Source organism: Oncorhynchus keta, chromosome 27, assembly GCF_023373465.1.
Source record: "Oncorhynchus keta strain PuntledgeMale-10-30-2019 chromosome 27, Oket_V2, whole genome shotgun sequence".
Lineage (NCBI taxonomy): Eukaryota > Metazoa > Chordata > Actinopteri > Salmoniformes > Salmonidae > Oncorhynchus > Oncorhynchus keta.
The window spans coordinates 6577002-6590367 of record NC_068447.1 but is presented as its reverse complement, the minus strand read 5'-3'; the positions used below and the strand labels follow the sequence as shown (position 1 = coordinate 6590367).

The 13366-nt window shown below is 43.7% G+C and overlaps 1 protein-coding gene across 5 annotated transcripts in view; it reads left to right on the top strand.

Moving 5' to 3' along the window:
• Nucleotides 1-13366, top strand: part of LOC118380382 (carbonic anhydrase 6-like) — a 34987-nt gene that overhangs the window by 18649 nt on the left and 2972 nt on the right. For all 5 annotated transcript variants that reach the window (XR_008082211.1, XR_008082210.1, XM_052481360.1 and 2 more), the window contains exons 4-9: nt 543-638; nt 6775-6841; nt 7602-7759; nt 8878-9004; nt 10830-10913; nt 11005-11037. Coding sequence is in view for 3 of the 5 variants with exons in the window: in XM_052481360.1 (XP_052337320.1) it covers nt 543-638; nt 6775-6841; nt 7602-7759; nt 8878-9004; nt 10830-10913; nt 11005-11037 (565 nt within the window). In the remaining 2 variants the exon portion in view is untranslated. The remainder of the gene's footprint in view (nt 1-542; nt 639-6774; nt 6842-7601; nt 7760-8877; nt 9005-10829; nt 10914-11004; nt 11038-13366) is intronic.

Below are 13366 nucleotides of genomic sequence, written 5' to 3'. Positions count from 1 at the left end.
TGTACTAAAGTTGTCGAACGTTGCCGGCCTTGGGCTGCTTTCTCACCCTCTAGCCATGACAAGTGGATCTTCTTGAGTTGTTGTATTGATAAAGTACAGATTCGTTTTTAGTCAGATTTTCACAAACTGAATAATTGCTAAAAAATAAAATAATTTTTAAATTAATTTAATTAATTAAATAATAATAATTATTATTATTTATAATAATAATAATAATAATTTAATTAATTAATTAAATAAATTAATTTAACATTTTTAAATAATTTTGCTGCATAAACATTGTATATGGTTGGTTCCCTTCCGACAGGTTCAGAAATTGATAAACAATGAGGTCATAGGTCAATTAGGACATGACTAATTTGTAGCCTAGGAGGCCTGTCTAAACTGGGGGTTTTGAGCAAAATTATCATTATTTGACTAATGATGTGGGCCTCGAGAACCAAAAAAATGGGCCTGTGTGTTAGAAATGTCTGGGTAGATTTCTGGTCCCAATTATTCCTCGTGAACAATGTATTTGTTTTCATTGTCCTCTGTGTTTGCAGCTCCACGTTGTCCATTATAACTCTGATAAGTACAAGAGCTTTCAAGAGGCCAGCGACAAGCCCGACGGACTGGCAGTTCTAGCCTTCTTCTTCGAGGTGAGATCTGGAGATCTGAGATCTGGTTCTCCATCTTCTTCTTTTACTTATTCTTCTTCTTCTTATTATTTAGGTCCCGCTTTAAATGGCGTTCAGCTAATAAAGGCTTCATAAAGCCTTCATAAAGCCTTCATAATGCCTTCATACTGCCTTCATAAAGCCTTCATAATGCCTTCATACTGCCTTCATAATGCCTTCATAATGCCTTCATAATGCCTTCATAATGCCTTCATAATGCCTTCATAATGCCTTCATAAAGCCTTCATAAAGCCTTCATAAAGCCTTCATAAAGCCTTCATAATGCCTTCATAATGCCTTCATAATGCCTTCATAAAGCCTTCATACTGCCTTCATAATGCCTTCATAATGCCTTCATAATGCCTTCATAATGCCTTCATAAAGCCTTCATAAAGCCTTCATAATGCCTTCATAATGCCTTCATAAAGCCTTCATAAAGCCTTCATAATGCCTTCATAAAGCCTTCATAATGCCTTCATAATGCCTTCATAATGCCTTCATAATGCCTTCATAATGCCTTCATAAAGCCTTCATAAAGCCTTCATAATGCCTTCATAAAGCCTTCATAATGCCTTCATAATGCCTTCATAATGCCTTCATAAAGCCTTCATAAAGCCTTCATAATGCCTTCACAAAGCCTTCATAATGCCTTCATAATGCCTTCATAAAGCCTTCATAATGCCTTCATAATGCCTTCATAAAGCCTTCATAAAGCCTTCATAAAGCCTTCATAATGCCTTCACAAAGCCTTCATAATGCCTTCATAATGCCTTCATAATGCCTTCATAATGCCTTCATAAAGCCTTCATAATGCCTTCATAATGCCTTCATAAAGCCTTCATAATGCCATCATAATGCCTTCATAAAGCCTTCATAAAGCCTTCATAAAGCCTTCATAAAGCCTTCATAATGCCTTCATAATGCCTTCATAATGCCTTCATAAAGCCTTCATAATGCCTTCATAATGCCTTCATAAAGCCTTCATAAAGCCTTCATAATGCCTTCATAATGCCTTCATAATGCCTTCATACTGCCTTCATAATGCCTTCATAAAGCCTTCATAATGCCTTCATAATGCCTTCATAAAGCCTTCATAAAGCCTTCATAATGCCTTCATAATGCCTTCATAATGCCTTCATACTGCCTTCATAAAGCTTTCATAATGCCTTCATAATGCCATCATAAAGCCTTCATAAAGCCTTCATAATGCCTTCATAATGCCTTCATAATGCCTTCATAAAGCCTTCATAATGCCTTCATAATGCCTTCATAATGCCTTCATAAAGCCTTCATAAAGCCTTCATAAAGCCTTCATAAAGCCTTCATAATGCCTTCATAATGCCTTCATAAGCACCACATAAATGTATTACAAAGCATCTATAACCGTATGTCATAAATGTGGCATAACTGTGTGACATAATCATCTATGTCGAATGTGATATACAGTTGAAGTCGGAAGTTTACCTTAGCCAAATACATTTAAACTCAGTTTTTCACATTCCTGACATTTAATCCTAGTAAAAATTCCCTGTCTTAGGTCAGTTAGGATCACCACTTTATTTTAAAAATGTGAAATGTCAGAATAATAGTAGAGATTTATTTATTTCAGCTTTTACTTCTTTCATCACATTCCCAGTGGGTCAGAAGTTTACATACACTCAATTAGTATTTGGTAGCATTGCCTCTTTATTGTTTAGTTTGGGTCAAATGTTTCGGGTAGCTTCCCACAATAAGTTGGGTGAATTTTGGCCCATTCCTCCTGACAGAGCTGGTGTAACTGAGTCAGGTTTGTAAGGCCTCCTTGCTCGCACACGCTTTTTCAGTTCTGCCCACAAATTTTCTATAGGATTGAGGTCAGGGCTTTGTGCTGGCCACCCCAATACCTTGACTTTGTTGTCTTTGAGCCATTTTGCCTCAACTTTTAAAGTATGCTTGGTGTCATTGTCCATTTGGAAGACCCATTTGCGACCAAGCTTTAACTTCCTGACTGATGTCTTGAGATGTTGCTTCAATATATACACATCATTTTCCTCCCTCTTGATGCCATTTATTTTGTGAAGTGCACCAGTACCTCCTGCAGCAAAGCATCCCCACAACATGATGCTGCCACCCCCGTGCTTCATGGTTGGGATTGCTCCCAAGGATGAACCAGACTTGTGGAGGTCTGCAATTTTTTTTCTGAGGTCTTGGCTGATTTCTTTTGATTTTCCCATGATGTCAAGCAAAGAGGCAGTGAGTTTGAAGGTAGCCCTTGAAATATATCCACAGGTACACCTCCAATTGACTCAAGCGATGTCAATTAGCCTAACAGAAGCTTCTAAAGCCATGACATCATTTTCTGGAATGTTCCAAGCTGTTTAAAGGCACAGTCAACTTAGTGTATGTAAACTTCTGACCCACTGGAATTGTGATACAGTGAATTATAAGTTAAATAATCTGTCTGTAAACAGTTGTTGGAAAAATGACTTGTGTCGTGCACAAAGTAGATGTCCTAACCAACTTGCCAAAACTATAGTTTGTTAACAAGACATTTGTGGAGTGGTTGAAAAAGGTTGTTTTAATGACTCCAACCTAAGTGTATGTAAACTTCCGACTTCAAGTGTTTACATGTGATTTATAAAGGGGGACATGCTGTGAAAGGGAAGGCACGTTAGTCACATCACATCTAATCTCATTCCCAGACACTTCGGCCCAAATGCCCTGTTCTGGTGGACCATCTCCTCAAACTTGGGCTTCATTAGTTAGGGTTTGTTTTAAAAACACATTTTAATAAGGTCAATTGTGCAAAGAGAATGGGTGGGGTTTAGCCATATTTATGACATTTGTGGCTGTGTTAACTAGTGACGACCAGGGGGATTGTTTTTGCTAGCAAAGGACATATCCTGATGACAAATACTTTACTCAGTGAGGTCACTCCCATATAATTCTATGGTCACTCCCACTATGACCAACTCTGATTGGTTGATATCCCAGGCTGATATGTGCTGTGTGTTCAATAACCTGGAGACGACGTAACACCTTGATGAAAGCCCCCCAACCTACAGAAACACCTTGATGAAAGCCCCCAACCTACAGAAACACCTTGATGAAAGCCCCCCAACCTACAGAAACACCTTGATGAAAGCCCCCCAACCTACAGAAACACCTTGATGAAAGCCCCCAACCTACAGAAACACCTTGATGAAAGCCCCCAACCTACAGAAACACCTTGATGAAAGCCCCCCAACCTACAGAAACACCTTGATGAAAGCCCCCAACCTACAGAAACACCTTGATGAAAGCCCCCAACCTACAGAAACACCTTGATGAAAGCCCCCAACCTACAGAAACACCTTGATGAAAGCCCCCCAACCTACAGAAACACCTTGATGAAAGCCCCCCAACCTACAGAAACACCTTGATGAAAGCCCCCAACCTACAGAAACACCTTGATGAAAGCCCCCCAACCTACAGAAACACCTTGATGAAAGACCCCAACCTATAGAAACACCTTGATGAAAGCCCCCAACCTACAGAAACACCTTGATGAAAGACCCCAACCTACAGAAACACCTTGATGAAAGCCCCCAACCTACAGAAACACCTTGATGAAAGACCCCAACCTATAGAAACACCTTGATGAAAGCCCCCAACCTACAGAAACACCTTGATGAAAGCCCCCCAACCTACAGAAACACCTTGATGAAAGCCCCCAACCTACAGAAACACCTTGATGAAAGCCCCCCAACCTACAGAAACACCTTGATGAAAGCCCCCCAACCTACAGAAACACCTTGATGAAAGCCCCCCAACCTACAGAAACACCTTGATGAAAGCCCCCAACCTACAGAAACACCTTGATGAAAGCCCCCAACCTACAGAAACACCTTGATGAAAGCCCCCCAACCTACAGAAACACCTTGATGAAAGCCCCCAACCTACAGAAACACATTGATGAAAGCCCCCAACCTACAGAAACACCTTGATGAAAGCCCCCCAACCTACAGAAACACCTTGATGAAAGCCCCCAACCTACAGAAACACCTTGATGAAAGCCCCCAACCTACAGAAACACCTTGATGAAAGCCCCCAACCCCCCAACCTACAGAAACACCTTGATGAAAGCCCCCAACCTACAGAAACACCTTGATGAAAGCCCCCAACCTACAGAAACACCTTGATGAAAGCCCCCAACCTACAGAAACACCTTGATGAAAGCCCCCAACCTACAGAAACACCTTGATGAAAGCCCCCAACCTACAGAAACACCTTGATGAAAGCCAACCTACAGAAACACCTTGATGAAAGCCCCCAACCTACAGAAACACCTTGATGAAAGCCCCCAACCTACAGAAACACCTTGATGAAAGCCCCCCAACCTACAGAAACACCTTGATGAAAGCCCCCCAACCTACAGAAACACCTTGATGAAAGCCCCCAACCTACAGAAACACCTTGATGAAAGCCCCCCAACCTACAGAAACACCTTGATGAAAGCCCCCCAACCTACAGAAACACCTTGATGAAAGCCCCCAACCTACAGAAACACTACAGAAACACCTTGATGAAAGCCCCCAACCTACAGAAACACCTTGATGAAAGCCCCCCAACCTACAGAAACACCTTGATGAAAGCCCCCAACCTACAGAAACACCTTGATGAAAGCCCCCCAACCTACAGAAACACCTTGATGAAAGCCCCCAACCTGTAGTCATGTTGCCAGTCTGTTTATCTCTCCTGTAGTCATGTTGCCAGTCTGTTTATCTCTCTTGTAGCCATGTTGCCAGTCTGTTTATCTCTCCTGTAGCCATGTTGCCAGTCTGTTTCTCTCCTGTAGCCATGTTGCCAGTCTGTTTATCTCTCCTGTAGCCATGTTGCCAGTCTGTTTCTCTCCTGTTGTCATGTTGCCAGTCTGTTTCTCTCCTGTAGTCATGTTGCCAGTCTGTTTATCTCTCCTGTAGTCATGTTGCCAGTCTGTTTATCTCTCTTGTAGTCATGTTGCCAGTCTGTTTATCTCTCCTGTAGTCATATTGCCAGTCTGTTTATCTCTCCTGTAGTCATATTGCCAGTCTGTTTATCTCTCCTGTTGTCATGTTGCCAGTCTGTTTCTCTCCTGTAGCCACGTTGACGGTCTGTTTATCTCTCCTGTAGTCATGTTGCCAGTCTGTTTATCTCTCCTGTAGTCATATTGCCAGTCTGTTTATCTCTCCTGTTGTCATGTTGCCAGTCTGTTTCTCTCCTGTAGCCACGTTGACGGTCTGTTTATCTCTCCTGTAGTCATGTTGCCAGTCTGTTTATCTCTCTTGTAGCCATGTTGCCAGTCTGTTTATCTCTCCTGTATCCATGTTGCCAGTCTGTTTATCTCTCCTGTAGTCATGTTGCCAGTCTGTTTATCTCTCCTGTAGTCATGTTGCCAGTCTGTTTATCTCTCTTGTAGTCATGTTGCCAGTCTGTTTCTCTCCTGTTGTCATGTTGCCAGTCTGTTTATCTCTCCTGTATCCATGTTGCCAGTCTGTTTATCTCTCCTGTAGTCATGTTGCCAGTCTGTTTATCTCTCCTGTAGTCATGTTGCCAGTCTGTTTATCTCTCCTGTATCCATGTTGCCAGTCTGTTTATCTCTCCTGTAGTCATGTTGCCAGTCTGTTTATCTCTCCTGTAGTCATATTGCCAGTCTGTTTATCTCTCCTGTAGTCATATTGCCAGTCTGTTTATCTCTCCTGTAGCCACGTTGACGGTCTGTTTATCTCTCCTGTAACCAGTCTGTCTATCTCTCCTGTAGCCATGTTGCCATCTTGCCTCTGCTTTAGCCAATGTGTGGTTGTCTGGCTTTGTTCTGCCAAGAAATTTTAGCAGTTAGTTTGATCGACACCTAGCCGAGCACGAACCATACTGAACTCTCCCAACACGAATACAGAATGTGAGAACGACATCAGGATGGTTCGTACGAGGCTAATCGACACCAACTACAGCGATTTCGTCAACAACCTAACGAATTCTCTCCTGTGTCCTCGTTGCCAGTCAGCCATGTTTCTGCTTCTTAGCCAATGTGTGTCAAGGACAACATGATGTAGCCTAGCAACATGATGTAGCCTAGCAATACAGAATCCATCACATTCCTGTTTGTGTATTTCCGTTACAGGACGGACATTTTGAGAACACCTACTACAGCGATTTCATCAACAACCTGGAAAAAGTCAAGTACACAGGTGATTTGGGTTTTCTTTAGAATATTACTGAATATTACTGAATCTATCTACATTAATAACATTAGTTTTGAATGTATATACAGTACCAGTCTAATTTCTACATTGTGGAATAATAATGAAGACGTCAAAACTATGAAATGACACATATGGAATCATGTAGTAACCAAAAAAGTGTTAAACAAATCTAAGTGTTATATTTGAGATTCTTCAAAGTAGCCACCCTTTGCCTTGATGACGTCTTTGCACACTCTTGGCATTCTCTCAACCAGCTTCATGAGGTAGTCACCTGGAATGCATTTAAATTAACAGGTGGGATTTATTTGTGGAATTTGTGGAATTTCTTTCCTTCTTAATGCGTTTGAGCCAATCAATTGTGTTATGACAAGGTAGGGGTGGTATACAGAAGACCAAGTCCATATTATGGCAAGAACAGCTCAAATAAGCAAAGAGAAATGACAGTCCATCATTAGTATAAGACATGAAGGTCAGTCAATGCGGAAAACGTCAAGAACTTTTCAAGTTTCTTCAAGTGCAGTCGCAAAACCATCAAACGCTATGATGAAACTGGCTCTCATGAGGACCGCCACAGGAAAGGAAGACCCAGAGTTACATCTGCTGCAGAGGAAAAGTTCATTACAGTTAACTGCACCTCAGATTAGAGCCCAAATAAATGCTTCACAGAGTTCAAGTAACAGACACATCTCAACATCAATTGTTTGATGCTCATTTTCTTTCTTCACTTCTTGTGTTGTTGTTACAGGCCAGTCCCTGAACATATCCACCCTCAACGTGCGCTCCATGCTACCTGAGAACCTGAACCATTTCTTCAGGTACCAGGGCTCTCTCACCACCCCTCCCTGTTACGAGAGCATCCTGTGGACCGTGTTTGACACACCCATCACCCTCTCTCACAACCAGGTAACCCTGCTCTCTCTCTCTCACAAACCTGCTGATGTGTAAATACATTTTTGAATTCTCAAAAAATTGGAAGTGAACTCTTACACTCTGCACCAAGCCTCCATGAAATGCTGATAAACAACCATGTGGAACATTCAATCATTTACTCATCCATTTATTCATCCATTTATTCATCCATTTATTCATCCATTTATTAATTTGATTGATTCGTTCATTAATTATTTTCTCTCCTCTCCTCTCCTCTCCTCTCCTCTCCTCTCCTCTCCTCTCCTCTCCTCTCCTCTCTCCTCTCCCTCTCCTCTCCTCTCCTCTCCTCTCTCTCTCCTCTCCCTCTCCCTCTTCCTCTCTTCTCTTCTCTCTCTCTCTTCTCTTCTCTTCTCTTCTCTCTCTCTCCTCTGCTCTGCTCTGCTCTCCACTGCTCTCCTCTCTCCTCCTCTCCTCTCCTCTCCTCTCCTCTCCTCTCCTCCTCCACTCCCTCCTCTCCTCCTCTCTCCTCTCTCCACTCCTCTCCTCTCCTCTCCTCTCCTCTCCACTCCTCTCCTCTCTCCTCTCCTCTCCTCTGCTCTCCTCTCCTCTCCTCCTCCACTCCCTCTCCTCTCCTCTCCTCTCCTCTCCCTCCCTCCTCTCCTCTCCTCTCCTCTCCTCTCCTGCTCCTCTGCTCCTCTGCTCCTCTCCTCTCCTCTCCTCTCCTCCTCTCCTCTCCTCCTCCTCTCCTCTCCTTCTCCTCTCCCTCTCTTCTCCTCTCTTCTCCTCTCCCTCTCCTCTCTCCTCTCCTCTCCTCTCTCTCTCCTCCTCTCCTCTCCTCTGCTCTCCCCTCTGCTCTCTTCTCTCCTCTCCTCTCCTCTCCTCTCTCTCTCCTCTGCTCTGCTCTGCTCTGCTCTCCTCTCCTCTCCTCCTCTCCTCTCCTCTCCTCTTCTCCCTTCTCCTCTCTCCTCTCTCTCTCCCTCCTCCTCTCCTCTCCTCCTCCTCTCCTCTCCTCTCCTCTCCTCTCCTCTCCTCTCCTCTCCACTCCTCTCCTATCCTCTCCTCTCCTCTGCTCTCCTCTGCTCTCCTCTGCTCTCCTCTCCTCTCCTCTCCTCCTCTGCTCTCCTCTTCTCCTCTCCTCTCCCCTCGCCCAGATCAGGAAGTTGGAAAGCACTCTGATGGACATGGACAATAGGACCCTGTGGAATGATTACCGCATGGCCCAACCTCTCAACGACCGCGTGGTCGAGTCCTCCTTCCTGCCTGGCCTGAGGAAAGGCAGTATGTATACAGAACCTGGTCTTAGGGATTCAATATATAGATCAACTAAACTGATCCAATATTATCATATATGTAGATACAGGTCTTGCTGTATATGATAGGAAGTGGATCTGGTTGTCCTAATTATGCTGTAGCCTTAATTTGAAAAGACATATATCTTCAGTTTGCTCCACTTTTCATACACCATGGTTTGAAAGCGAGGTAGACAGCATCTTGGTCTCTTCAAGGCAGCATGTATCTATAACTTGACCAGCTGTACAGGACCGGCTGTGTCAGGACCGGCTGTGTCAGGACCGGCTGTGTCAGGACCGGCAGTGTCAGGACCGGCTGTGTCAGGACCGGCTGTGTCAGGACCGGCTGTGTCAGGACCGGCAGTGTCAGGACCGGCTGTGTCAGGACCGGCTGTGTCAGGACCGGCAGTGTCAGGACCGGCTGTGTCAGGACCGGCTGTGTCAGGACCGGCTGTACAGGACCGGCTGTGTCAGGACCGGCTGTGTCAGGACCGGCTGTGTCAGGACCGGCAGTGTCAGGACCGGCTGTGTCAGGACCGGCTGTACAGGACCGGCTGTGTCAGGACCGGCTGTGTCAGGACCGGCTGTACAGGACCGGCTGTGTCAGGACCGGCTGTGTCAGGACCGGCTGTGTCAGGACCGGCTGTGTCAGGACCGGCTGTACAGGACCGGCTGTGTCAGGACCGGCTGTACAGGACCGGCTGTGTCAGGACCGGCTGTGTCAGGACCGGCTGTGTCAGGACCGGCAGTGTCAGGAAAGGCTGTGTGCATTAAACCCAGTGGCTGTAGATACGGTGCGGTGCATTCAGAAAGTATTCAGACCCCTTGACTTTTTCCACATTTTGTTACGTCACGGACTTATTACTAAAAATTGATTAAATTGTTTTTCCCTCATCAATCTACACACAAAACCCCATAATGACAAAGGAAAAACAGGATTTTAGAAATAAAAAAACTTAAATAATACATTTACATAATTATTCAGACCCTTTACTCAGTACTTTGTTGAAGCACCTTTGGCAGCGATTACAGCATTGATTCTTCTTGGGTATGAGTCTACAAGTTTGGCACACCTGTATTTGGGGAGTTTCTCCCATTCTTCTCTGCAGATCCTCTCAAGCTCTGTCAGGTTGGATGGGGAGTGTCGCTGCACAGCTATTTTCAGGTCCCTCCAGAGATGTCCTTGAGTGGCTCAGTCCGGGCTCTGGTTGGGCCACTCAAGGACATTCAGAGACTTGTCCCGAAGCCACTTCTGCGTTGCCTTGGCTGTGGGCTTAGGGTCATTGTCCTGTTGGAAGGTGAACCTTCGCTCCAGTCTGAGGTCCTGAGTGCTCTGGAGTAGGTTTTCATCAAGGATCTCTCTGTACTTTGCTCTGTTCATCTCTCCCTCCCTCTCTTTCTTTTTCTCTCTCTTTCTTTTTCTCTCTCTCTCCCTTTCTTTCTTTCTCTCTCTATTTCTTTTTCTCTCTCTCTCCCTCTTTCTCTCTCTCTCTTTCTTTCTCTCTCTCTCCCTCTCTTTCTCTCTCTCTCTTTCTTTCTCTCTCTCTCCCTCTTTCTCTCTCTCTCTTTCTTTTTCTCTCTCTCTTTCTTTCTCTCTCTCTCCCTCTTTCTCTCTCTCTCTCTTTTTTTTCTCTCTCTCCCTCTCTTTCTCTCTTTCTTTTTCTCTCTCTCTCCCTCTCTTTCTCTCTCTCTCTCTTTCTTTTTCTCTCTCTCTCCCTCTCTTTCTCTCTCTCTCTCTCTTTCTTTTTCTCTCTCTCTCCCTCTCTTTCTCTCTCTCCCTCATTCTCTCTCTCCCTCTCTCTTTCTCCACTCAGCTTTCTGTCGACATGATGAAATAGAATCAAAGCTCCTGAAGATTGAGGGTCTGATAACCTCACTTGGAAAACACATACGTGCAAGTAAGAGTTCTCTATTTACCTTTGAAAGTATAGCAAAATGAGGGGAGGTTTAAGTGAACTGACTCTTGGAACTTTGTTTTTGTTCATGTAGGTGCAATTGGGGATGCAAGGCCTTCCGAACATGGTGAGTTGTTTACTTATGAGTACACCGTACCCTACGAGGTGCTCTTATATATCAACATGGTGAGTTGTTACTTATGAGTACACCGTACCCTACGAGGTGCTCTTATATATCAACATGGTGAGTTGTTACTTATGAGTACACCGTACCCTACGAGGTGCTCTTATATATCAACATGGTGAGTTGTTACTTATGAGTACACCGTACCCTACGAGGTGCTCTTATATATCAACATGGTGAGTTGTTTACTTATGAGTACACCGTACCCTACGAGGTGCTCTTATATATCAACATGGTGAGTTGTTTACTTATGAGTACACCGTACCCTACGAGGTGCTCTTATATATCAACATGGTGAGTTGTTACTTATGAGTACACCATACCCTACGAGGTGCTCTTATATATCAACATGGTGAGTTGTTACTTATGAGTACACCGTACCCTACGAGGTGCTCTTATATATCAACATGGTGAGTTGTTACTTATGAGTACACCGTACCCTACGAGGTGCTCTTATATATCAACATGGTGAGTTGTTACTTATGAGTACACCGTACCCTACGAGGTGCTCTTATATATCAACATGGTGAGTTGTTACTTATGAGTACACCGTACCCTACGAGGTGCTCTTATATATCAACATGGTGAGTTGTTTACTTATGAGTACACCGTACCCTACGAGGTGCTCTTATATATCAACATGGTGAGTTGTTACTTATGAGTACACCGTACCCTACGAGGTGCTCTTATATATCAACATGGTGAGTTGTTACTTATGAGTACACCGTACCCTACGAGGTGCTCTTATATATCAACATGGTGAGTTGTTACTTATGAGTACACCGTACCCTACGAGGTGCTCTTATATATCAACATGGTGAGTTGTTACTTATGAGTACACCGTACCCTACGAGGTGCTCTTATATATCAACATGGTGAGTTGTTACTTATGAGTACACCGTACCCTACGAGGTGCTCTTATATATCAACATGGTGAGTTGTTTACTTATGAGTACACCGTACCCTACGAGGTGCTCTTATATATCAACATGGTGAGTTGTTTACTTATGAGTACACCGTACCCTACGAGGTGCTCTTATATATCAACATGGTGAGTTGTTACTTATGAGTACACCGTACCCTACGAGGTGCTCTTATATATCAACATGGTGAGTTGTTACTTATGAGTACACCATACCCTACGAGGTGCTCTTATATATCAACATGGTGAGTTGTTACTTATGAGTACACCGTACCCTACGAGGTGCTCTTATATATCAACATGGTGAGTTGTTTACTTATGAGTACACCGTACCCTACGAGGTGCTCTTATATATCAACATGGTGAGTTGTTACTTATGAGTACACCGTACCCTACGAGGTGCTCTTATATATCAACATGGTGAGTTGTTACTTATGAGTACACCGTACCCTACGAGGTGCTCTTATATATCAACATGGTGAGTTGTTTACTTATGAGTACACCGTACCCTACGAGGTGCTCTTATATATCAACATGGTGAGTTGTTACTTATGAGTACACCGTACCCTACGAGGTGCTCTTATATATCAACATGGTGAGTTGTTACTTATGAGTACACCGTACCCTACGAGGTGCTCTTATATATCAACATGGTGAGTTGTTACTTATGAGTACACCGTACCCTACGAGGTGCTCTTATATATCAACATGGTGAGTTGTTTACTTATGAGTACACCGTACCCTACGAGGTGCTCTTATATATCAACATGGTGAGTTGTTTACTTATGAGTACACCGTACCCTACGAGGTGCTCTTATATATCAACATGGTGAGTTGTTACTTATGAGTACACCGTACCCTACGAGGTGCTCTTATATATCAACATGGTGAGTTGTTTACTTATGAGTACACCGTACCCTACGAGGTGCTCTTATATATCAACATGGTGAGTTGTTTACTTATGAGTACACCGTACCCTACGAGGTGCTCTTATATATCAACATGGTGAGTTGTTACTTATGAGTACACCGTACCCTACGAGGTGCTCTTATATATCAACATGGTGAGTTGTTACTTATGAGTACACCGTACCCTACGAGGTGCTCTTATAAATCAACATGGTGAGTTGTTACTTATGAGTACACCGTACCCTACGAGGTGCTCTTATATATCAACATGGTGAGTTGTTACTTATGAGTACACCGTACCCTACGAGGTGCTCTTATATATCAACATGGTGAGTTGTTTACTTATGAGTACACCGTACCCTACGAGGTGCTCTTATATATCAACATGGTGAGTTGTTACTTATGAGTACACCGTACCCTACGAGGTGCTCTTATATATTAT